This window comes from Bos indicus x Bos taurus, chromosome 25, assembly GCF_003369695.1.
Source record: "Bos indicus x Bos taurus breed Angus x Brahman F1 hybrid chromosome 25, Bos_hybrid_MaternalHap_v2.0, whole genome shotgun sequence".
In the NCBI taxonomy this organism is placed as follows: domain Eukaryota; kingdom Metazoa; phylum Chordata; class Mammalia; order Artiodactyla; family Bovidae; genus Bos; species Bos indicus x Bos taurus.
Window position 1 is genome coordinate 27959289 of NC_040100.1, and position 25696 is coordinate 27984984.

The 25696-nt window shown below is 49.0% G+C and overlaps 1 protein-coding gene across 5 annotated transcripts in view; it reads left to right on the forward strand.

Annotated features, from left to right (window-relative positions):
- Positions 1-25696, forward strand: part of ABCC6 (ATP binding cassette subfamily C member 6) — a 66348-nt gene that overhangs the window by 764 nt on the left and 39888 nt on the right. For 3 of the 5 annotated variants that reach the window (XR_003508627.1, XR_003508626.1, XM_027527007.1), the window contains exons 2-10: positions 528-710; positions 2161-2286; positions 2438-2566; positions 5698-5823; positions 8620-8681; positions 12470-12601; positions 16912-17115; positions 19999-20176; positions 23889-24050. Coding sequence is in view for 3 of the 5 variants with exons in the window: in XM_027527007.1 (XP_027382808.1) it covers positions 528-710; positions 2161-2286; positions 2438-2566; positions 5698-5823; positions 8620-8681; positions 12470-12601; positions 16912-17115; positions 19999-20176; positions 23889-24050 (1302 nt within the window). In the remaining 2 variants the exon portion in view is untranslated. The remainder of the gene's footprint in view (positions 1-527; positions 711-2160; positions 2287-2437; positions 2567-5697; positions 5824-8619; positions 8682-12469; positions 12602-16911; positions 17116-19998; positions 20177-23888; positions 24051-25696) is intronic. The other 2 variants (XM_027527008.1, XM_027527009.1) reach the window with 2 other exon arrangements.

The window sequence follows — 25696 nt, forward strand, 5'->3', positions numbered from 1 at the left end:
GAATTCTTGCCTGGAGTATCCCATGGACAGAGGAGCCTGGCGGGCTACAGTCGTGGGGTCGCAAAGTGTCAGACATGACTTAGCGACCAAACAACAACAACAGAGTGGTTTTAAGTCTGTGCCCAGCAGTCATCATGGATCCCAGGTCTCCTAGATTCTAGGACCCAACTGCCTTGGTTCAGATCCCAGCACCACCCCTGTCCAGTTGGGTGAGGTCAGTGGAGTTACTCAATTATGAAGTACTCTAGGGACAACAGAGGATGAGATGGTTGGATGGCATCACCAACTCAATGGACACAAGTTTGAGCAAAGTCTGGGAGATAGTGAAGGACAGGGAAGCCTGGCATGCTGCAGTCCACGGGGTTGCAAAGAGTTGGACGTGACTCAGTGACCAAACAACAACAAAAATTGCTTAGCACATTTATCTTGTAAATATTTGGAGTCCAAAGAGTTGCCTAGCTCCCCAAGTGGTGAGTTTGGGACCCCTGCATTGTACCATCATAAGGGTCACCCTGGTGTTCCCTCAGGTCTGGAACCAGACGGAGCCCGAGCCTGCTGCTGCCCGCTTGCTGAGCCTGTGCTTTCTGAAAACAGCAGGGGTCTGGGTGCCCCCCATGTACCTCTGGGTCCTTGGCCCCATCCACCTCCTCTACATCCACCGCCATGACAAGGGCTACATCCAAATGTCCCGCCTCTTCAAGGCCAAGATGGTAGCCCCTTCCTCTGGGAGCCTATAATCAGACAATGGTCAGGGGGTGGGGGAGCAGGCTGGAATCAGGCAGAGACCCCAAAGTGGACACGTGGGACCCTGTTAATCAGACAGAGCAATACCCCAGAGGCTGCAGAGGGAAACTCAGTGGCATAGACGCTGCCAAACCAATCATCACAGATAATAAAAACCGTACATCCCAAACACACCCGCAGACACCCACACACACCCAGACAAGTTTATGGCCACCACAGCCTGGCGTTCCCCGAAGTGTGCAGTGTACACTCCTGAGATACACACGGTGATTTTAGAGCCACACCAGGACACACCTTTTAAATGTTAACACTTAGGCATTGATTTTTGTGTTTCCCCGCCAGCGATACTAAAGAACACTCCTTAAAACTGGTGTGTAGTTGTTTTCCAGTGTTAGAAAAACACTGGCATTCCAAATGTGAGCATCTCTGCTCATTCTCCTGTTCCCCAAACCTCTAGAAGCACGCCCTCCATGGTTCATTTATTCCCACACCACCTTGTAAATATTTGACCTCTTGCCAACCACCTCTCCAGGGTCAGCACACTCCTCCTTAAAGGGCCAGAGAGTATCAGTACTTGTCTGAGATTCCAAGGATCATGTGGCCTCTGTCTCAACTACTCAGTTCTGCTCTTGCAGCAGTAAAGCAGCCACAGACAACAAACAGTAAGCAAGTAGACATCACTGTGTTTCAGTAAAACTTTATAGTTACAGAAATTTGCATTTCATATCAATTTCACGTCATGGCATATTAGGCTTTTTAAAGTTTTGTTCAATGAGTGAAAAATGGGAAACCCGCTCTTAGTTCCAAGGTGATACAACAACAGACAAGAGGCCAAACTCAGACTACAGATGGTAGTTTTGACTCCTGCTTGAGACTAACTGACGTTCAGTGGTTTCTCCGAGGCTCCCAGGTCTGCGTGTGCGTGCTCTCTCCCGTTCTTGATTTCTCTTGTCCAAAAGAGGGACCGATTTGACCAATGGCAGCTCAGTCAAAGGCCTGGAAACGTATCAGTCCCAACAGAGAGTTCCTCCTTGATTTAACAGTAGGGATGGAAAGAGACTTTAAGAAAGTATAACTTTTTCACCTGGAGAGTAAATAACTTTTCATGCTGTTCCTTCATCCCGAAGCATCCTCCTGTGCATTGTGGGAGCACTACTGGCATTTTGGAAACCACTGACGTTATTTGTATGGTGCATTATTTATATGACAGTTACAGGTCAAGCTTGAGCTGCATCACCCCTTACAGCTTTTTTCTCTCACGTCGGCCCTGTTCAGTGGTCACGCTGGTACATTGCAGTGCCCCACCTGGGGCCACTGTCCAGTTGGACGTGGAGTCCCTGTCCAGTTGGCAGGGACTGGCAGAAAGCCTGCCATCTTTCTTTCCCCCACCAGCCTTATCCCAGCCCGTTTCCCCAGGTGCTTGGGTTTGCCCTCATAATCCTGTGCACCTCCAGCGTGTCTGTGACTCTTTGGAGAATCCAGCAGGGAATGCCCCAGGCCCTCGAGTTCCTCATACACCCCACCGTGTGGCTCACCACAATGGTGAGTCGCGGCCCAGACCTGCTGGCTTGCTCCTGGGTGCTGCTTCTCCTGTCCCGGTGGAGGGGTGGGGCAGAGGGGGCTCCCTCCAGACCCTCTCCTCCCCCAGCGTCCCCCACCCCTGGCCCACCTCCCACCCGACCCTCTTGTCCAGAGCTTCGCCGTGTTCCTGATCCATGCCGAGAGGAAGAAGGGCGTCCAGGCGTCTGGGGTGCTCTTCGGGTACTGGCTACTCTGCTTTCTCTTCCCAGCCACCAGCGCCACCCAGCAGGCCTCACGAGGGGTAAGTGGGGGTCTGGGTCACCCGGGAACCAGTATAGTGGTTTCAGGCCTTGGGTCCCATCCATCCTCCTCCCGCTTCCACCAAGGCTTATTCTCTCTGCAGAGACACACACTCCGCAAGCACTGAAACTCAAGCAACACACACAGGCATTTCACATAGATGTTCTCATCACCCCATACCTTTTTATCAACAGAAATTCTTATTGTCTTACACACTCAAGTCACACACTTCACTTGCACACACTTGTATGCTCCCATTCACACATTGGGCTTCCCTGGTGGCTCAGTCAGTCAAGAATCTGCCTGCAATGCAGGAGACCTAGGTTCAATCCCTGGGTCGGGAAGGTCCCTTGGAGAAGGAAATGGCAACCCACTCTAGTATTCTTGTCTGGAGAATTCCATCAACAGAGGAGCCTGGCGGGCTATAGTCTATGGAGTTGCAAAGAGCTGGACACCAGTGAGCAACTAACACTTTTCACTTCACTTTTTTTCATTCGTGTATCACACAACCACAGACTCCAAAACATCACATACACACACATACACTCGCCTACACTCACACTTGCTGCCATCCAGTTGTGTCTATACTTTCGAGCTCCTACAGGGCTTGTGCACAAATGTCCCACACTCATACACACACACACACACACACACACACACTGCATGGGCACCGACACACTGTTGGTTCAAAACCTCAGGGGTTCCCAAGTGAAATTAGAAACCAACCCCAGACCTGGAGGACCAAGAGAGACCAAAGAAACAGACCACCACTGCAGTTGGTAGGTGACGATTCTCATAAGCAAGGGAACTTACGTACGATGCTTGTCTTGGCCGCTGCAAAACACATTGATCTCCGCACCTGCCCGCCAGAAACTTAACAGTTTATGGAGGTTTTAACAGGGTTCAGTCATATGTGCCACCCAGTGGATCTCACCAACACATTGCTCTTCCAAGGTGGCATCCTTGAAGTACTTCCTAGTGCAGGAACAGTGTGGCCAGAATGCACACTTCAAGGGCGGGAGTGGCGAGTGGGGGTGAGGAGCCTCTGGGTCCAGCTCACAGGTCAGCCAGGGCTCACGTCCTCTGGATGACTTTCTCTGGCACACAGCTGTGTTCGTTCTGACGCCACGTAAGTGCATGTCTCCCCTCATTCTCCACCTTCACCTGTGCCCTCATGCATCTGTATTTACACACTCATTTTGCACATTCACCTGTATTTCCACATTAGGGGGCGTGATCTGCAAAGAGAAAAATCTATAACTTCAACCAGGGTTTTTCAACCTCAGCACCTTTTACCTACTTCTCTCTTGGGCGGGGGCGGAGAGGAGCTGTCCCTTGTGCTGTGGGATGTTAAATAGCATCCCTGGTCTCCACCCACTGGACGCCAGTAGTACCACCCCATTACGGTAACCTGACACCTCTCCTGACAATGGTAAATGTCCCCTGGGGGCAAAGCCACCCCCAGTTGAAACCGCTTGCATGGCTGGCACACTCACCCAAGACTTCTGATCAGGAAACTGATCAGAGTCTGCTGGTCACATTTCATATGGTTACTCCCTTCGGATCCCGAAAGAAAAAGGCAGAGAAACACTTTCTATCCTAAAGGACAGATTTTTAACAAAGCAATTTTTGTAACTAATGGGAATAGCCCCCAGGCCCTCCACTGATTTATGAGAGGGTAGCTTTCTACAGTTGACTTAGCAGCTAGCTGTTGGGAACACAGCACTGAAAGAATAATATTGGGACTACATATGCTCTGGAGCTCCATGTGCGAGGCCCTGTGGCAAGCACTTGATGTCATGAATTCAGTGAAGATCTGAATGATCCAATTTTAAAGACGAGGAACCCTAAGCCATAGAGAAGTGAGCGACTTCCTCTAGGTCACGCAGCTCGGGACTGCAGAGCCAAAGTCCATCTCACCCAAATTCAGGGCAAACTTTCTGACAGAAACGATAGGAAAAATGACACTATGGGGAGTAATGTAGCTGCACTATCAAACTGTATACTATCTGTCCCCCAAAACGAAACCAAAAACAGGGAAGTAAAAAATCCAATAGAGAAATTGTGATCTGAAACTTGGGCTCGTGTTTAAAAACATAAAAACTCAGTTCACACTGGCTCAAGGGGAAAAAGTCCAAGGGTATCTATTAGCTCATATACCTGGGACCTCCTAGGAGGCATAGCTGGCCCAGACATTCAGAGAACACAGCTAGAGCTCCATTTCTGCCTGTCCCTTGGCTCTTGCCTCTTGGCTTCATTCTCCAATGGGATGGCAAGGAGAGCCCCAATTATTCCAGGCTTTCGTTTCACAAATATAGCAAACCTGGAAGATCTCCCGATGGTTCCAGCTCTCGTTGCTCCAGCGTAGGTCCTGCGTCCATTCCTAGCCCAAGCACAGTAGCCAGGGACTAGAACATGCTCTTTGGTCAGGCCTCCATCATCTGCCTGCCCCGCCCCTCCCCACCCGCTGGGATGGAATCAGCTCTACATAAACCTCATACCTGAGCATGGGGGGAAGAGTTAGGGTGCTCTGGCCAGAAAGGGCAGGGGGTGAAAAGCAATCATGGCAGGGCAGCAAGAGTTCGTGATCTGGAGCAGATCATCTGTGTGGCCTTGAGCAAGGTACTGTCACTTCTCTGAGCCTTGGTTTCCCATTGAGTAACACGTAGCAAGTAAACGCCCCCTGGGGCAAGGTGGGGTGGGACTTGAGGAGACAGTGTATGTAAAGACTCCAGCATGTGCCTGAGGCAGAGCGAATGCTCCCTGAAACCAGCCCCCTTCTTAAACCAGAGAACACTGGCCACAGGGAGTGGGATGGGAGATTGGGAGGTGGGGCTCCTTTGTTGCCCAGGGAGAAAGATAAAGTGTCCTTCAATCTGTGTCCTGGTGGCTAAGGCCAGTGGCCACCTAACTAAGGGCATACACCCTGCCTGCCGTTTGTCTGGACAGAATCTGTGTAAGCCAGGTGTTTTCAAGGCCAGGAAGGCTGGGGGCTCCAGCCACCGGCCTGGGCACTGCTCCCAGCATCAGAAACCCCATTCCGCCTCCACCCCTTCTCCCCTTCCCGACACCCTCCCCAGTCTCTGCTCCTCCTAAGCCCCGACTCAGAGACTTCTGCTTCCTCTCCCACAGGATTTCCAGAGCGACCCTTTCCGGCACCTGTCACCCTACCTGTACTTGTCTCTGGTGATGGCGCAGTTTGCACTGTCTTGCCTCGCTGATCAATGCCCGCTTTTCCGGAAAAGGCCCCCGCAGGCTGTAAGTCACCATGTCTCCAACCAATGCCTTGCTTGTCCCTGTTCCTCTTCTGGTCCTCAGTGGCCCCCAAGTGATGGAAGGAAGTTAAATTAAAGCACAGGCCTTTATTATTTTTTTTTATTCATTCAGCCAAAAAAAGCGTATTATATATCGACTCTATGCCACAGGTTGGCCAACTCTTTCTGTCCAAGATAGAAAATATTCTGGGCTTTGTGGGCCATATGGTCTCTGTATGGCAGCTACGGAGGTCAGGTTTTACAAAAAGCAGACAGACTATATGTCAACAAAAGAACATGGCTGCGTTCCAATAAAACTTTATTCGCAGAGAAAAACAGTGGGCCGGATTTGGCTTGGGGGCTGTAGTTTGCCAACCTATTCTGTGCGCCAGCTCAGTACTGAGGATCTCTGGTAAAAAGTGATGTCTCTGTCCTCATGTGACTAATACCCAATAGGGGAACCATTAATCACACAATTACACAAATGTGTGGAAAATTACAACTCATGATCATAAAAATTCAGGATTAAAGTGACTTGCTCAATAGAAGTGCTCCATCGGAGAAGTTCATGGTCCATAAGAGTTTACAGCAGATAACACTGTGAAATCCGGAAAGAATTCTCTGAGAAAAAGACAGTTGAGTGGAGATCATCTAAAAAGATGCTCAACAGTTTGAATAATTAAGTTAAAACTGTAATAGGACTTTGTCCAATGAGTAGCAGAAAAAAAATTAAAATTGATAACACACACTGATGGCAAAGATGTGGTGCAATGAGCATTTTCATGCCCTATTGGTAAGAGTATAAATCTGTGCAGTCTTCCTGGAGCCACTGGTAAAATCCCACCTCTTCTTCACCTTCTTGTCACATTCACTGAGGGATATTGTTGAAAACATTGCTTGTGTCATGCATGGTCCTTGCTTTGAGAATTTCTTGGTCTCAGTATTAATAAAGTTGTTCTGAGCAACTGTTAGTTCTTACTTAGGCACTTCCACCGAAAAAGCAACCGAGTTCCAGAAAAACATCTATTTCTGCTTTATTAACTATGCCAAAGCCTTTGACTGTGTGGATCACAATAAAATGTGGAAAATTCTGAAAGAGATGGGAATACCAGACCACCTAACCTGCCTCTTGAGAAATCTATATGCAGGTCAGGAAGCAACAGTTAGAACTGGACATGGAACAACAGACTGGTTTCAAATAGGAAAAAGAGTACATAACTCTGTTTCTGTTTTGTAGATAAGTTCATTTATAGCCTTTTTTTTAGATTCCACATGTGAGAAATATCATATTGTATTTGTCATTCTCTGACATACTTCACTCAGTACGAGAATCTCTAGGTCCATCCATATTGTTTCAACGCCATTTGATTGGTATTAATGCCAATTAAAAAAAAAAAAAGAGTACATCAAGGCTGTATATTGTCACCTTGCTTATTTAACTTCTATGCAGAGTACATCATGAGAAAGGCTGGGCTGGAGGAAGCACAAGCTGGAATCAAGATTGCCAGAAGAAATATCAATAACCTCATATATGCAGATGACACCACCCTTATGGCAGAAAGTGAAGAAGAACTAAAGAGCCTCTTGATGAAAGAGAAAGAGGAGAGTGAAAAAGTTGCCTTAAGGCTCATCATTCAGAAAACTAAGATCATGGCATCCAGTCTCATCACTTCATGGCAAATAGATGGGGAAACAGTGGAAACAGTGGCTGACTTTATTTTTCTGGGCTCCCAAATCACTGCAGATGGTGATTGCAACCATGAAATTAAAGGACACTTACTCCTTGGAAGGAAAGTTATGACCAACCTAGACAACATATTAAAAAGCAGAGCCATCACTTTGTCAACAAAGGTCTGTCTAGTCAAGGCTATGGTTTTTCCAGTGGTCATGTATGGATGTGAGAGGTGGACTATAAAGAAAGCTGAGCGCTGAAGAACTGATGCTTTTGAACTGTGGTGTTGGAGAAGACTCTTGAGAGTCCCTTGGACTGCAAGGAGATCCAACTAGTGGAGAGCAGTCCTGGGTGTTCATTGGAAGGACTGATGTTGAAGCTGAAACTCCAATACTTTGGCCACCTGATGCGAAGAGCTGACTTATTTGAAAAGACCCTGGTGCTGGGAAAGATTGAGGGCAGGAGGATAAGGGGACGACAGAAGATGAGATGGTTGGATGGCATCACTGGTTCAATGGATGTGGGTTTGGGTGAACTCCGGGGGTTGGTGATGGACAGGGAGGCCTGGTGTGCTGTGGTTCATGGGGTTGCAAAGAGTTGGACACGACTGAGCAGCTAAACTGAACTGAGGCACTTTCAGCCCTGTGACCAAATCCCTTTTTGCCTTGCCTGCTAGGAAGCACCAAGCCCTTTGGTATCTACTATGGTTAAGTATCAGAGAAGGACATGGCAACCCACTTCAGTACTCTTGCCTAGAGAATCCCGTGGATAGAGGAGCCTGGTGGGATGCTGTCCATGAGGTTACACAGAGTCAGACATGACTGAAGCAACTTAGCATGCATGCACTGGAGAAGGAAATGGCAACCCACTCCAGTGTTCTTGCCTGGAGAAGCCCAGGGACGGGGGAGTCTGGTGGGCTGCCATCTACGGGGTCCCACAGAGTCAGACATGACTGAAGCGACTTAGCAGCAGCAGCAGCAGTGGTTAAATATACAGGACATCTCAGTCTGGTTTTCAGTATTAAGCTTGTTGTCAATTCATTCTGTCTTCCTGCCCTTAGCTCTGCTTGCCACATACTGGCCATTATGAGACCAAGTCCTCCCACTTCTAAATCTTTTGTCTTTGCAGAATCCATGTCCTAAGGCTGGGGCCTCCTTCCCCTCGAAGGCCATGTTCTGGTGGGTTTCTGGGTAAGTAAAGAAGCAGGGAAGGGGCCTGGGGTGGGGGTGGGGGGTGCCCCCCCCCACCTACATGTGCCCCTCTTGTTTGTTACCACAGCTCTTTCCCAAGGAGATTTCCCCAAGCCTACCAAAGTCAGCCAGGCTTTCTCCATCCCAGCCTGGGTGCTGGGATTTTAGTGTGTCCACCATCCATATCCCATTGCTACTCACTCACTGGAGTGAGATTGGAGTCCTGGTTCTGTCTCTTAGCTGGCCACATCACAAGCATTTAGTCTGAGTTTTCCCCTCTGTAAAATGGGAACAACTCTACCTTCATTAAATGTAAAGTACTTAGTGCTTGTATATAGAAGGCACTCAATAAAATCATATCTCTATCTAGTCCTTCCACCAACATAGTAGGTGTTTAATAAGCACCTACTATCTGCTAAACACCAAGGGTGAGGAGGCAAAAGACCAAATCTTTACTCACTAGAGGCTCCCAGGCTGGTGGAGAAGATGTTTCTCCAGGGTTAGCACACCAGGCATGGAGGAGGTACCTACCTCCTGGACCCTCTCTTGACCACACTGCCATCAGATCATACTTGAATTCCGTCTCCACCACTTCCTGGCTGTGTGACCTTGGGCAAGCTACTTAACCTCTCTGTGCTGCAGTCTCTGCACTTGTCAAATGAGGATCATAATAGCATCTACCTCACAGGGTTTTGAGGATTAAATGAAATGAGGTTTCTGAAGCACTTAGAATCTGGCCCATAAAAAGTTTTATATAAAGTGGTTGTTAAATAAATGAAGGATAGACTACTCTGTGGAGAAGGCAATGGCACCCCACTACAGTACTCTTGCCTGGAAAATCCCATGGACAGAGGAGCCTGGTAGGCTGCAGTCCATGGGGTCACTACGAGTCGGACACGACTGAGCGACTTCACTTTCACTTTTCACTTTCATGTGTTGGAGAAGGAAATGGCAACCCACTCCAGTGTTCTTGCCTGGAGAATCCCAGGGACGGGGAAGCCTGGTGGGCTGCCGTCTATGGGGTCGCACAGAGTTGGACACGACTGAAGTGACTTAGCAGTAGCGGCAGCAGTTGAAGAAGGAAATGGCAACCCACTCCAGTGTTCTTGCCTGGAGAATCCCAGGGACGGGGAAGCCTGGTGGGCTGCCGTCTATGGGGTCGCACAGAGTCAGAAACAACTGAAGCGACTTAGCAGCAGCAGCAGCAGACTACTCTGAGGGCTTCCCATGTGGCTCAGATGGTAAAGAATCTTCCTGCAGTGCGGCTGACAGGTTTGATCCCTCGGTTGGGAGGATCCCCTGGAGAAGGGAATGGCAACCCACTCTAGTATTCTTGCCTGGAGGATCCCCTGGACAAGAGGAGCCTAAAGGGCTACAGTCCATGGGGTCACAAAGGGTCGGACATGACTAAGCGGCTAAACAACAACGAAGACTACTCTGAGGGAACGGAATTGGTGGAGGGCATGGAGTTGGTGGAGGGTATGGAATTGGTGAAAAGAGCCTGGAAGTTTGCTAAACATCTCTGAAGAGAATCTAGCCCACTGTTTACCAAATGCAGGCATTTATGGGCCATTCCTCAAGCTTTTTGCCTTATTTGGGTATCACTTATACTCAATTTACTTAATGTTCTTTCTTTGGATTAATTTGCTTTCTCTATTTTGTGTGTGTGCTTAGTCGCTCAGTTGTGTCTGACTTTGTGACCCCATGGACTGTAGCCCACCAGGCTCCTCTGTCCATGGGATTCTCCAGGCAAGAATACTGGAGTGGGTTTCCATTTCCGTCTCCTTTCTCTACTTTAGTAACCTGTTATAAGGGAAACTTCCTATCACTACCAAGATCACAAAAATCTAGAATCCCTTGCCATGTAGAATGCTAAAAGTAGTTTCAGTGAAAAACAAATATTATGAATAATTTCTGGATTCAAACTGTTGCTTGCCTGAGTTTACTCTGTATTAGAAAAGGGAACTTGAAAAGTCTCAAAAAGGAGCTCAAGACCAGCTCCAAACAAGGCCTCCTTGGTGTCACAAGAAAGATGAGAGACCTAAAAGGAAAAAAAAAAACATTCCTGCTGTGGAAGTCTGCAGTGGTTAATTTCTTTTCTTTATGGCCTGCTGGCTTATTTGCCCCAAGGCATATGGGATCTTAGTCCCCTGACCAGGGCTCAAACTCATTTCTTCTGCATTGGAAGGTGGATTCCTAAATTCCTAACCACCAGGGAAGTTAATTTCTCGTGTATGCACGTTGGTTTGAAAACTGGCCTCCGTTAACCAAGGGCAAGGAGAGACAGAAGAAAGAGGCAGCCACTCCAGGCTGGAAGGAGGCAGGGTTAACAACAAGCCAGGGATCTTACATACGAGGCCTGTCTTGGGCCCTGCAAGCTGAGTACATCTCACTGGACTCCCTAGAGTTTACAGAGAAGCCTTAACGGGGTTCAAACATGTACATCATCCAGATAGTCTAACACTTACTCTCAAAGTAGCTCCTAATGTGGGAACAGTGGGCAGAACGTACGTTCCAAGCACAGGGGAGGGAGGAGCTCAGATTGCCCGGGTCCAGGTCATAGGTGCACCATTGGCCACATCCTCTAGATAACCTCCTTCAACAGTGCACCAACTACAGTCATCTCATATACCAGGCCCAAGATCGAGAAAACATTCTCATTTTAAGGTGAGAAAACTGAGGTCCATTGTTGGCAAGTGACTTGCCCAAGGTCACAGCACTGAAAAGTGGTGATTTTATTTGACAAATCTTGTGCCCGGAGCCCGTGGTAAAGAACCCATCTGCCAATGCAGGCGACATAAGAGACGCAGATTTGATCCCTGGATCAGGAAGATTCCCTGGCAACCCAATCCAGCATTCTTGCCTGGAAAATCCCATGGACAGGGGAGCCTGGCAGGCTACAGTCCAGGGGTCACAGAAGAGTCGAAGAAAACTGAAGCGACTTAGCACCCATGCACACACATGCCCTGAGCTGGGAGGTGGTGATAGAAGAGGGAGAATCTTTGTCTCCATGAAACTTATCGCTAATGGAGGAGAAAGACTAAATAAATAATCCGACCAAAAAAAGTAAACAGTGGTCATCGCAGCAAGCATTAGAAAGAAACAGCTCAGGAAACTATGGGATCTTGCAATGGGGAATCTACCTGGACTCAGGTGTGGGGGTCATCAAGTGGGCTTTTAAGGAAATCATGTCCAAGCCAGAGATGAAGAACAAGTGAGAAGTGGCAGGGAAAGAGTTTTAAACAGAGGGACATGCATGTGCAAAGGTCCTGAGGCCAGGTGGCTGGAGCAGTGAACCAGGAGGAGAATGGGGAGAAGTTCAAGTTTCCTCCACTATAACAGTTTTCAACTCTGGACTTCTGACTCCTAGGGAGGCTTATTTATTTCCCCTGTTACAGGTTACTCCTTGGTTAAGTCACTTAATCTCTCTGAGCCTCTGTTTTCTTCCTCATCTGTAAAATGGGTCAATAGTAATCTATCATATAGGCTCATGTGAGAATTAAATGATAATCTTTGTAGACTGGGAAGCGCCTACCACTGTTCAGTTCAGTTCAGTCGTTCAGTCGTGTCTGACTCCTTGCGACCCCAGGAATCGCAGCACGCCAGACCTCCCTGTCCATCACCAACTCCCGGAGTTCACCACTGTTAGATAAATTGCTTTCCTTGTACCGAGGGGCCAGCGCAGGTGCAGAGAGGCAAACAACTTACCAGGGATCACACAGCTACCAAACCAGGGCACTGCAGAGGTGGACGCGGGAAGGGCTGGCTGTGGTGACCCTCTTTTATAGGTTGGTCTGGAAGGGCTACCGGAGGCCACTGGGGCCAAAAGACCTCTGGTCACTTGGGAGCAAAAACTCCTCTGAAGAACTGGTTTCCCAGCTTGAAAAGGAATGGACAAGGAACCGCAGCGCCACCCAGCGGTGAGTGTGTGGAAGGTGGGCGCTTAGCCCGAAGCTGGTCAGCAAAGCCCTTGGTCCCACAAACCCCGCCCCTACTCTGGGCTGAGTCCCCGAGAAATAAGTTCTCAAATAGGTATAATTAAGCCTGGGTTAAATGTAGCCCTGCCGTCGAGTGGTTGATGACCTTGGACAAGTCGCTTGACCTCACTGGAGCTTGATGTTTCAGGGCACAGACAAAAGTAGCTCTGTGGCAGGACTGAGAAGTTTCCCTTGCATACTCTAGGACTTATCGATGGCTAAATCCCACACATTAGGAGGAGACAGAGAGAGACAGAGCCTACTGGCTCATATAGCTGAGAAGGTGGGTCTGGCCTCAGGTGTAGCTGGATTCAGAACTTGCGTGATGTTCACTATTGTCCGACACTGGTCTCTCCATAAGGCCTGTCCCATACTACGCCAACTCAACACCCACTTCCTCACCATCCACCTTAAAAAAAAAAAAAAAAAACTCAAGGAAGGACTCTGATTGGCTGGCTGAGTCATGTGCCTCTCAGGAGCCAATCCCATGGCTGAAGGGCAGGCCACGTGATTGGCAGTCCTTTCAGAGCCACACAGGGAGGGGAGGGGCTGCTCCCGGAAGGAAAGGTGTATGTTTTCCAAAAGGGATAAATAATATGACAGATCGAAACAGCAGCTCTCTCTCACCTCAGGCATATCTTGCTGTACTGCCCCTGCACTCTTAAATGAGTTTTGAGTTCAACCCAAAGGGCCCTGGAGGTCTTGTCCACCCTCTCCCAGCTCTGCTCTCCCCTGCCACCATAAGAATGATGGTCACCCAGTATTAGAGCTGAAGTAGAAGCATTCTCCAGAACGGCTTGAGAATCTGTGAACAACTGACAGTAAGAAAGCAGAGTGGCAGGGTTATACAGAGATCTGGCTCAGGCATTTTCTGAGCTCACTGCTTATACATAGGAAAGAACTTTGGTTTTGTTTCTAAAATATGTTGCAACCTTTGCGGGAAGGGCGAGGACGTCATCTTAAGAGGTCACAGACCGATTCGTCTGCTGGCCAAGTCGGGGTCACAGGTGTGTTTGGCCAGCATGTATCGTGCTGTTGTTTGAGGTTTGTGCTTTGTTTTGTTTTTTTTGTGTAAGTTGCCAACATTTAAGCTGTTGGAGATGTCACAAAAATATGGAATTTGGGTGTCTCTTAAAGTGGAATGGCAGTGTTAGGTCGTATCCCTCATGACAGCGAGAGGGTGGATCTGGGAAGTGGTTGCCCTGTGGAACAGGGCGTGTGTGCTTCAGTTTGCCACAGGCTCTACCCCTCCCTTTTACATCCCCCAGCAACACCCGGCCCTCACACCCCCTTCCTTGCTCTGTGGTCATTTTTGGAGCTGGCACTAAATCGCTTTGGGACCAGACACGGAAGACCAGCCAACAAGTCCAGTGGTTTCCCTGCTGGCTCAAACAGTAAAGAATCTGCCCTCATTGCAGGAGACCTGGGTTTGATCCCTGGGTGCCGGGGCCAAGGAGAGGTGACATCTTGGGGCTACAGGGATGACCAGGGTAGAGATGTGAGTGCAGGGTTAGAAAAATGGTTGAATTAGAAATACTGCTGGCCTCAGAGGCTGGGGTAGGGGTAGGCTTCAAGATAGGTAGTAAACTAATATTTGTTTATTTCTTTGCAAGCAAAGTGGTAATGACTGGCTCCTTGTAGCCTTTTGTGCTAAAAATACCAAGTTGTCCTAGGACTGCTAGTTGAGATTTGTCCTTCCCCTTCATCCTGAGGGGGGCTTCCCTGGTGGCTCAGAGAGTAAAGAATCTGCCTGCTATGCAGGAGACCTGGGTTCAATCCCCGGGTCGGGAAGGTCCCTTGGAGAAGGGAATGGCTACCCACCCCAGTATTCTTGCCTGGAGAATTCCATGGACAGAGGAGCCTGGCGACCCACAGTCCATGGAGTTGCACACAACTGAGAAGCTAACACTTTCACACTTTTCATCTGGAGGAGATGCTCAGAAGATTCTTGAGAGGGGAAGGGGGACTGGAGGCCCAGCTTGTGGTGGACGGGTATTCACCCCGTTAGCTGGGCTCTGGGAGTATAAAGGCTGACATTGACGGGGCAGGGAATGGGGATGTCTCAAGTTGTCTCTCTAAAGAAAAAGGCCCAGGCACGCCACTGATCCTTAAACTCACTCACGTGGAGGAGGGCTGGGCCATTTGCTCTGCAGGACAGCTGGAAACTCGGCTCTGTTAAAAACCAGGCCAGGAGACTAGTTGCACAGCATTCTAGTAAAAGCAACCAGTGGGTTAAGTCGAGTGTCAGGAGGAAATCTGGAGAAGTCAGTCCATTCCCAGGCTGTGGGTGCTTGACTGAGGGCCTGGCAGCCAAACCCTGTTTGGATGATGGGGATACAGCCATACACAAGACAGCTGAGGCCTCTCTTTCCAGAAAGCTGATTTTTTGGTGGAGAAGACAGATACTTGCAAGTTGAAGTCAATGCTGGGACAGAAATAAGGGTCTGGGATGGGGAAACAGGGCTACTGCAGTTTCCCAGCAGGGAAAGTGTCTTTGAGGAGGTGATGCTAAAATGAAGTCAAGCCTTGGGAAGAACTGGGCAGAGACATTCCAGATCAAGGGCAGTTTGTGCCAAGGCCTGAGAAAGGTGAGCTGTGGGTGTGTCAAGGAGCAGAAAGAAAACCAGCCCAGGAAAGAGGACCAGGATGAAGTGGGGAAGTGGGCAGGGGCCAGGCCACACAAGACTGTGTCTAGAAATGGAGACATTTTATTAAACCATTGAAGGATTTTATGCAGGAAAAAAAAAATAGTTTACCCACTTGGAGTCCTAACAAGACAGATGAGAAAAGGAGTTGGAGACAGCATGGCTCTGAGGGTGATGAATGAAATTATTCCAGCCGGTGGGCAGGAGTGGGCAGGGATGGCCTTTATAAGAAGGTAATATCCTTTTGGCACTCAAGACCCAAATATCCAAATGTGAGTGTCAGGCCATGCCCAGCTCATGATGGAGGCCAAGCCACAGCTCACCAGAGATGCCAAGCTAAACCACAAGCCAGGTCAAGCCGGAAGGGGCAAGACCTTGACTTTGTTCGTGAGGGCTTGGGAACCTACCCTCATCAAGGGCTTTTTTCTTTTTAATTTTTTGGTGAGAGAGGGGGCTCTGTGTGAACTGTGAATCAAGGTCTGGGGTCAGGACTTCCCTGGTGGTCCAGTGGTTAAGACTTCCACCTTCCAATGTAGAGGATGCACGTTCAATCCCTGCCCAGGGAGCTAATATCCCAGGTGCCTCACAGAGAAAAAACCAAAACATGAAACAATGTTGTAACAAATTCAATAAAGCCTTTAAAAATTATCTACATTAAAAAAAAAAATCTTCTAAAAAAATTCTAGGCTCAAATCCCTGCTCTGTCCTCCATGTGTGACCTCAGGCACCTGTCACCACCTCTCAGAGCCTCAGTCTTCTCTGAGGTCAAATGGGGATCCTGTGACACCCAGGGGGCAGGGAGGTTGAGGGGAGTTGATGAGCTTATGTGTGTGAAGGACTGATCCTAGTGCCTGGCCCCAGGTCCCAGCTCTCAGCACCACTGAAGTTCTGATAATCTCATAGGCTGTCAGAGCTGGAAGGGACCCAGAGTGGGGCCAGCTCCATCTTTGCATGAGGATACAGAGGCACAGGGAGGGGAGCAGCCTGCCCAAGGCCACACAGCAACCACATGGCTGCCAGGCTCTCCCTACGGCCAAAGCCTGCCTCTGGAAGGGCCCTCGGGCCTCCCCGATCCTCCTGTCACTTCTTCCCCCGAACCTTTCCCTGATAACCCAGGGCCTGGGATCTTAGACATCACAGCTGCCTGAGCTTACATCTGTGGTTTCACTCAGACCAGGGGTGCCAGGCTCAGACCTCAGCAGTGATTCTAAACTGGTCCTCAACCAGTTCTAAACCACCTCAGGGCTGGCTGGGGTGGGCTGCCTAAGGGATCAGAAAGTGCTCTGAAGGTTGGGATTGAATCCCAGCCCTTTCATTTCTCAACCGTGCATCCTTCCCCAGCTTTACCTTCTGAGCCTCAGTTTCCTCATCTGTGAAATGGGGTAACACCCGAGGGAGCTTTCTGGGATCTTTTTCTTAAGGTCACTAATCCTATTCATGAGGGCTGCACTCACATGATCTAATCACCTCCCAGAGGTCTCACCTCCTAATACCATCACACTGGGAATTAGATTCAACATGAATTTGGGTGGTGGGCGGGATGGAGGTGGGGACAAAAACCTTCAGTCTATTAAAAGGGCCCAGAGCTGATGTCTTCTCTCCCCTAAGGCACATCAAGGCGACAGCATTTAAAAGGAAAGGAAGCCGTAACAAGGAGGCCCCAGAGACGGAGACCCTCTTGCCGCAACAGCGGGGGAAGAGGGGCCCGCTGCTGAGGGCCATCTGGCAGGTGGGCCGCTCCACCTTCCTCCTGGGGACCCTCAGCCTCATCGTCAGTGATGTCTTCAGGTTCACGGTGCCCAAGCTCCTCAGGTGGGTCCAGGCCTTGGGTGTTTTGTTGAGGCTGGTGGTCCCCGAACGGTGTCCTTCCAGGACCTGGAGGGCCTTCAACTCTCCTTCCACCCCTGCCTGGACCTCTGGCGCTCAAGGCACTGAGGGTGGATGAAAAGGGTGCTGAGGAAGAACAGAAATAAATGAAAAAGTGACTCCCGTTTCCCTCGGGGAGAGAAAATGAATGAATTTGGGCTGACTGCATCACTTTGCTTTCACTGTACCACAAAAGTCCCCAAAAGTGAGGGGCTTCAAACCGCTTCCTTAGCTGTGATGGTGTGGGGCATCAGTTCATGCTGGGCGCAGCCTTGGAGGGTTCAGTCGTGTGTCTGCAGTCACCAAGGTGGTCTCAGCTGGGACATCTCGTCTCTCCCCTGATGGTCTGTCACCCTCAAAAGGCTGATTTCCAGCTCGTTTGCAGGGCTGCTTGGCAGGGTCTCTAGACAAAGCCCTTTTCTCCTGAAGCCAAAGCTGGTTGTACAGCCAGCCCAGATTCAAGGGGTGGCCTGTAACTTTGCTCAAGCTGCCGTAGCAAAGGACTACAGCCTGGGTGTCTTGAGCAGAAATCCTTTTCCCGGTGCTTATCTTTTCTACTGTCGTTTCTTTCTTTTCTTTTTTGTAAAATTGAAGTTTAGTTGATTTATAATGCTGTGTTTCAGATGTACAGCTAAGTGATTCCGTTTCATCAGATTCTTTTCTCTTAGAGGTTATTATAAACTATTGAGTACAGTGCCCTATTCTGTACAGTGGATCCTTGTTGGTTATTACTATTTTATAATAGTTAATCCCAAACTCTTAATTTATTCCTCCCCTTTGGTAACTTTGAGTTTGTCTTCTATGTCTGTGAGTCTATTACTGTTTTGTAAGTTCATTTGTATGATTTTTTTTTTATTCCACATGTAGGTGATATCATGTATTTATCTTTGACTTACTTCACTGTGTGATAATCTCTACGTCCATCCATGTTGCTGCAAATAGCATTATTTCATTCATTTTTATGGCTGAGTAGTATCCATCTCTTTAATCTGTTCATCTGTTGATGGACCCTAGGTTGCTTCCACATTAGGGTGGAACAATGAACATTAGGGTGCATGTATATTTTGGGATGGTGTTAGTGGTAAAGAATCCTCCTGCCAAGGCAGGAGACGCAAGAAATGAGGGTTCAATCCCTGGGTTGGGAGGATCCCCTGGAGTAGGAAATGGTACGCAACTCCCGTATTCTTGCCTGGAAAATTCCATGTAGAGAAGAGGCTGGCAGGCTACAGTCCTTGGTGCCTCAAAGAGTCGGACACGACTGAGCGACTGAGCACACGCACACACATCTTTTTGAATTATAATTTTCTCTGGATATACCCAGGAGTGGGATTGCAGGATCATATGGTAGTTCTATTTTTAGTTTTTTTAAGGAACTTCCATACTGTTCTCTTCCCCGAGAAAAGGGATAGGCTACCCACTCCAGTATTCTTGGGCTTCCCTTGTGGCTCAGCTAGTAAAGAATCCGCCTGAAATGTGGGAGACCTGGGTTCAATCCCTTGGTTGGGAAGATGCCCTGGAGAAGAGAAGGGCTACCTACTCCAGTATTCTGGCCATGGACTGTATAATCCATGAATCCAGAATTCCAAGGACTGTATAATCCATAGTGCCTCAAATAGTCAGACATGACTGAGCGACTTTCTCTCACATTCCTACCCCTCTCACATACTGTTCTCTATAGTGGCTACACCAATTTACATTCCCAGCAACAGTGTAGGAGGGATCTCTTTCTCTTCACACCCTCTCCAGCATTTATTGTTTGTAGACATTTTGGTGATGGCCATTCTGACCAGAGGATGAGATGGTTGAATGGCATCACCAACCCCATAGACATGAGTTTGAGCAAGCTCTGGGAGTTGGTGATGGACAGGGAAGCCTGGTGTGCTGCAGTCCATGGGGTCGCACAGAATTGGACATGACTTAGCGACTGCACAACAACAAAGTCTAACCGGTGTGGAGTGATCCCTCATTGTAGTTTGGATTTGCATTTCTCTAATAATTAGCAACGCTGAACATCTTTTCATGTGCATTTTTGTCCACATGTGCCCCATGTGTCCTCTTTGGAGAAATGTCTATTTAGATCTTCTGTCCATTTTTTATTTGGGTTATTTGTTTTTTTGATATTGAACTGTGGGAGCTGTTTGTGGATTCTGGAGATGAATCCCTTGTTGGTCACATCGTTTGCAGACATTTTCTCCCAGTCTGGAGGTAGTCTCTTCATTTTTGTTTCTGGTTTCCTCTGCTGTACAAAAGCTTCTAAATTCAATTAGGTCCCATTTAAACAACAGACACTTTTGTCTTCCCATCACCAAAGGCTAGAAGTTCAAGATCAAGGTTGTTTGCCCTGAGGCCTCTCTTTGCCTTGTGCACAGCTGCCTTCTCTCCGCATCCTCACATGGTCTTTCCTTGGAACACACGCACCCCCGGGGTCTCCTTCTGTGTCCAGATTTCCTCTTCTTCTAAGGACACCAGTTGTCCTGGATTCAGGCCCCTCCTAACGGCCTTGTTTGAACTGAATCGCCTCTTTAAGGGCCCTGTCATCAAATGCACGGTCATATTCCGAGGCACTGGGGGTTAGGACCTAAACATATACATTTGGGGGGGACACAACTCAGCCATAAGAGGTGGGGATAAAAACTCTGCCTGTTGATTGGAGATGTAAGTCATGGTGGAAATGAGCGTGGACAGTGGGAGAAATAGTTGCAATCGTTTTTGCAAAAACAAAAGACCCTCCAGTACTGTCTGGTCCTCCAGACCTGGCCAGGCTTAGGCAGAGGCAGTAGCCATGGGCACCCTCTCTCACCAACTTCTCCCTCCTTCTCCTCCTGCAAGCCTCTTCCTGGAGTTTATCGGGGACCCCAACACCCCAGCCTGGAAGGGCTATCTCCTGGCCGTGCTGATGTTCCTCTCCGCCTGCCTGCAAACGCTGTTCGAGCAGCAGCACATGTACAGACTCAAGGTGCTACAGTTGAGGCTGCGAACAGCCATCATTGGCCTGGTGTACAGAAAGGTGAGCCCCGGGGGAGGGGCGTGGCCTTTCCTCTCTTTCCAGCCTGTCCCAATTTACACACAGATGTCCCAGCCAAGGAGAGCCACGCCACTGAACTCTCATCTGCGCCCCCAAGCACACTTATTCATCACGTTTCTCATAGTTGCTCATACTGCACTCTCACCTTCTTGGTTATTTCTGTAAGACCTTGTGTGATCTGACCCTGAGACCTCTTCTGTCTGATTACATCACATGCTTCCTTCACACCTCCTTTCCTTTCCTCCAGCCACACCAGTCTCCTTTCAGTTCCTCAAGCATCCTCCTACCTCAGGGCCTTTGTATGTGTGGTTCCCACTGCCTGGGCACCCTTTCCCCAATTCTTCATGTAGTGAATTTCCGCCCATCTCTCTGTGGATAAAGGACTAACCTTTGGGCTGTGTGGAAACGAGATAAAGGTAGACTGTCAGCTATTTGACCAGGTAACACTGCTTACAGTTGAAATGACCCCTGAGCCACCGGTAAATGGAATCTGGGCTGGAAGTTCTGTCAGTGAACTGTGACACCTGGAGGGAAGCCAGCGCTTTGGGCTTCTCTCTGTGTGGTCATTCTTGGAAACGAAGCCCGTGAGGCTGCTGCTCTAAGACATGTTGGCCCCTCTGGGTCTGCAGCCTCTGAGCCAAGACGACCCAGTCCCCGCTGAGTCCGTTTCTCACACCTGAGCTGTCACCTGGGAGAGGAGGGGAGCAAAGGGAACAGCTCCAGGGTGGCTGTGTGTCTCCTGAGTTCCCGACCACGTGGCTCGCTGGGAACGGGTGTGACCTGTCCTGTCTTTTGAGTCCACATGTGGAGCTGAGGCTGTGGGAAGGCAGCCTAAGGGCTTTGCATTTCCCATATTTTGGAGAATTTCAGGGCAGCCTCTTCATCTCCTGATGGGTCAGACCCCCCAGTCTGCCCTCTGGGCTGCTTCTGTATTAACCAGGTTTAAAATTTATTTATTTCTTTTTGGCTGCACTGAGTCTTTGTTGCTGTACTCGGGCTTTGTCCAGTTGCGGTGAGCAGGGGCCACTCTCGAGTTGCGGGGCATGCACTCCTCGTTGTGGTGGTTTTTCTTGTCGTGGAGCATGGGCTCTACTGGGCAGGCTCTGTAGTTGTGGCTCACGGCCTTAGTTGCCAGAGGCATGTGGATCCTCCCCGACCAGGGGTTGAACCCATATCCCCTACATTGGCAGGTGGATTTTTAACCACTGGACCACCTGGTAAGTCCAGCTGTGCTTCCTTATTTTCTGTCTGGTGCTTCGACATCTGGGGCCTTGCTGACCCTGGAGGGACTGTCCCTCTGTCCCTTCCGAGGTCAGCCAGTTCCTCCAGATGGTACGTGACTCATCGGAAAGCATGCCTTTCACATGCAAACCAACCCACCCTGACTCACACTCCACCTGCCTCCTTTTGAGGCCCTCAGCCTCTGGCCATCGTCCTTGCTATAATCACCCCAGGGCCACGTATCAGACAATGAGGCCCAGTTCCTATGCCCAGAGCAGCTGGAATTACTCAAACTAGCCAATGCTAAACCTGCCGACCCTGTCTGACTTTCCCATGAAAACCACAGCAAGCTCTTGCCTATGGTTCATCCCACCCTGCCCCACTCCAGTGCTTCCCCAGGTGCTCCCACCCCATAGTGTGGAATACCCCTTTCTATTGAGATTGTTCAGTGTAATAAACCCTCTTGTCAATATTAGTCTTCTCTGGTCTGTGGGCTTGCCATACTTGAATAATAATAAAACCTATATTTTAAAACACTTCATGACACTCATCATCAGTTCAGTTCAGTTGCGCAGTCGTGTCCGACCCTTTGCAACCCCGTGAATCGCAGCACGCCAGGCCTCCCTGTCCATCACCAACTCCCGGATTTCACTCAGACTCACGTCCATCGAGTCAGTGATGCCATCCAGCCATCTCATCCTCTGTCATCCCCTTCTCCTCCTGCCCCCAATCCCTCCTAGCATCAGAGTCTTTTCCAATGAGTCAACTCTTCGCACGAGGTGGCCAAAGTACTGGAGTTTCAGCTTTAGCATCATTCCTTCCAAAGAAATCCCAGGGCTGATCTTTAGAATGGACTGGTTGGATCTCCTTGCAGTCCAAGGGACTCTCAAGAGTCTTCTCCAACACCACAGACACTCATCATAATTACTATTAAACGGTGAACTGTGTACATCTTTAATTTTGTTCCCCAGCTCAAACTCCACTCCCAGGAGACCAAGCACCTCGCCTCTTTTGACCATAGAACTCAGAGTGAGGCCCAGAGCAGGTGCTCAGTAAAGATTGGAAAATTTTTTTGGAGAATTTCTATACTTGTTTGTTTCCAGCTCATCATTTCACCCCCTCACTTCTTCCCTGACACACCCAGCAGAGAGGATTGCAAGTAGAATGTAGTATTCAACAGGCTGGAAGGGGTCCACTGTGACCCCAGAATCAGGGCAAATGTGTGGCTGTTAGAAAACCAGGTTAGTATCTACAAGGCATGTTGAATGCCTGGGGGGAATCAGTCTAACACTCTGTCTAGCCTCTGTTATCCTGGATTCCAATCTAAACCTTCTGGTTTTGGGCAAGTTGGTCAATTTCTCTGTGCCTCAGTTTCCTTGTCTGTGAAATGAGATTAATAATTATCCATCTCATTGATTCTCGTTTCACTTTTTCTTTCCTCTTTTAATCAAGATGTTTTAATTTACTGAATGGTTGGCTTTGATTTTTTTTCCCCCAAAGTGATACAAAAATTGTTGTTTACTTGCTAAGTCATGTCCAACTCTGTTGTGACCACATGGACTGTAGCCTGCCTGGTTCTTGGGTCCATGGGATTCTCCAGGCAAGAATACTGGAGTAGGTTGCCATTTCCTCCTCCAGGGGATCTTCCTGACCCAGGGATTGAACCTGCGTCTCTTGGGTCTCCTCCAGTGGCAGGTGGATTCTTTACCCCTGCCCCACCTGGGAAACCCTATATCCTGGGCACTGTGCTAAATAAATGAAGATTTTCATCATTTTTTCCATGATGGGACACAACAGACAGCTGAATGTAACAGGCACAGTATGTGTCATTTAATTTAAAACACTGTGGATGAAACACTATATTTTTGCAATCAGGCTTCCCTGGTGGCTCAGTGGTAAAGAATCCACCTGTCAATGCAGGAGGTGTGAGTTCAATCCATGGGTTAGGAAGATCCCCTGGAGAAGGAAATGACAACCCACTTGAATATCCTTGTCTGAAAAATTCCACGGACAGAGGAGCATGGTGGACTATATTCCATAGGGCTACATAGGGCTACATTCCATATGGTCACAGAAGAGTCAGACACGACTGAGCCTGAGCAACTGGGCACAGAACAGCACAGCTAGGACATAGTGCCCGGCAGATGGCTACCATTATCATCATAAATTCAAGGTTTTGATGTATTGTGTTATTGTTATTGTTTCCACTACTTCAGGGATATCAAGGTATTTTCATTTTTGTCATCTCCCTGGATTCTTACAGTGGTCCTGGGAGTTATGCTTAGGAGATTTTATCAGCCCACTTTACAGATGAGTAAACTGAGGCTCAGATGGTAAAGAAACCTGCCTCAGCCAGCAGGGGCAGCATAACTTAGAGCCCATTCTGCCAGGTGGCTGGGCTCTTGCTCAGTCCAAGCCATCGGCCTCCCCCGCTTCCCTCCGACTCAGGTCTCCATCTGCCCGCCCCTCCCAGGTCCTGGCTCTGTCCAGCAGCTCCAGGAAGTCCAGTGCAGTGGGGGACGTGGTCAACCTGGTGTCTGTGGACGTGCAGCGGCTGACCGAGAGCGTCACCTACCTCAACGGGCTGTGGCTGCCGCTCATCTGGATCGTCGTGTGCTTTGTCTACCTCTGGCAGGTGTGCTGGGGCAGAGGGAGTGGGATTTGAGCAGAACCCTCATCCTCCTTGTCCCCTTTAATCCTGTCTTTGTCCGCACCCTGTGGGCTGCTGTTATGGCCAAAGTCTCAGGCCAGGGGTGGCCTTCACGTTACCCTGGGCAGGATACTCACCTGTCTGGGCCTCGGTTCCCCGTCTGTCAAATAATGATGATGATGGTGATGACATGGGCACTTTGGGGGTGTGGTATCGGGGCTTCCCAGGTGGTGCTAGTGGTAAAGAACCTGCCTGCCAATGCCGGAGACATAAGAAACATGGGTTTGCTCCCTGTGTCAGGAAAGTCCCCTCAAGAAGGAAATGGCAACCCACTCCAGTATTCTTGCCTGGAGAATCCCATGGACAGAGGATCCTGGCGGGTTACGGTCTGCTGTTGCTGCTAAGTCACTTCAGTCGTGTCCGACTCTGTGCGACCCCATAGACGACAGCCCACCAGGCTTCCCCATCCCTGGGATTCTCCAGGCAAGAACACTGGAGTGGGTTGCCATTCTATAGGGTCACAAAGAATCAGACACGACTGAAGTGACTTAGCACGCATGTATGCACGCACGCGTGCATCAGGATACGTTTTGAAGTTATCAGTAATGCTGGGGTCACCAGCACTACCACAAACAAAAATGAAAGAAAATTTAGGGGCAGGAATTTATTTAGTTTTTAAAACACATAAAGTAGCCACTGGGGGCAGGGGCGGGGCGCGGAATCAGAACTTAATTCTGACTCCCTTACATCTGTTTTGTGATGTAGGACCTTTTTTTGGTTGCCCACGCAGCTTGTGAGATCGTATGTCCCTAACCAGGGCTTGTACCTGCACCCTTGGCAGTGAAAGCTTGAAGTCCCAGCCACTGGACCGCCAGGGAATTCCCTTCTTTTAAAATTTTTAATTAAAATCAGACCTTGCAGTGAGCCCATACCCTGCTTTTATCACTTGCTAGTTGCGAAACTTTCGCATAACTAGCCCCTCTGTGCCTAATTTCCTCATCTGCAAAGTAATAATGACATATAAACTCTCTCTGGCAAAAATGCTACAGTTGCTAACCCCAATGCCCACCCTTCCCCCTTTACCAGGGTCTCCTGGTGACTTTCTGATGTTAGGGACCGTCTGCCAAGAGGCAAAGTGATGGGTGGTGTCATCTGCAGACTCACTGGGGTCGTTGGTCAGCCTGCTTCACTGCCCTGCATTTTCCCCCGTGTCCTTCCTCCCTTTCTCTCCAATAATAATAGTTAACGTCTGTGTACTTGCTGAGCACCCGCTGTGTGTGCTGGGTCCTGAACTGCAGGGTGGCAAGTCGAAAGCATCCAGGCTACAAGCTTTTACGGGGGTGGGGTGGGGATGGAAGCAGCAGCAGAGGTAAAATAATGATGATAACACATAACTGGTATTCTGGAACATTCCACACACTCACCCACAGCTATTTAGCCACCAATACACCCACCCAGGGGCCCATGAAACCTGGCATGCAGGCCAGATTCCTCCACCTGCTTATGTGCGGACCTCAAGCTCTACAAAATAATCAGTAACTTTTCCAAGAGAGACCCTACTGCCTCCAACATCATACCCTGCATATGGAATTAAAGAAAGGGCCTCTGCCCTTGAGTTGAATTCAGTGAGC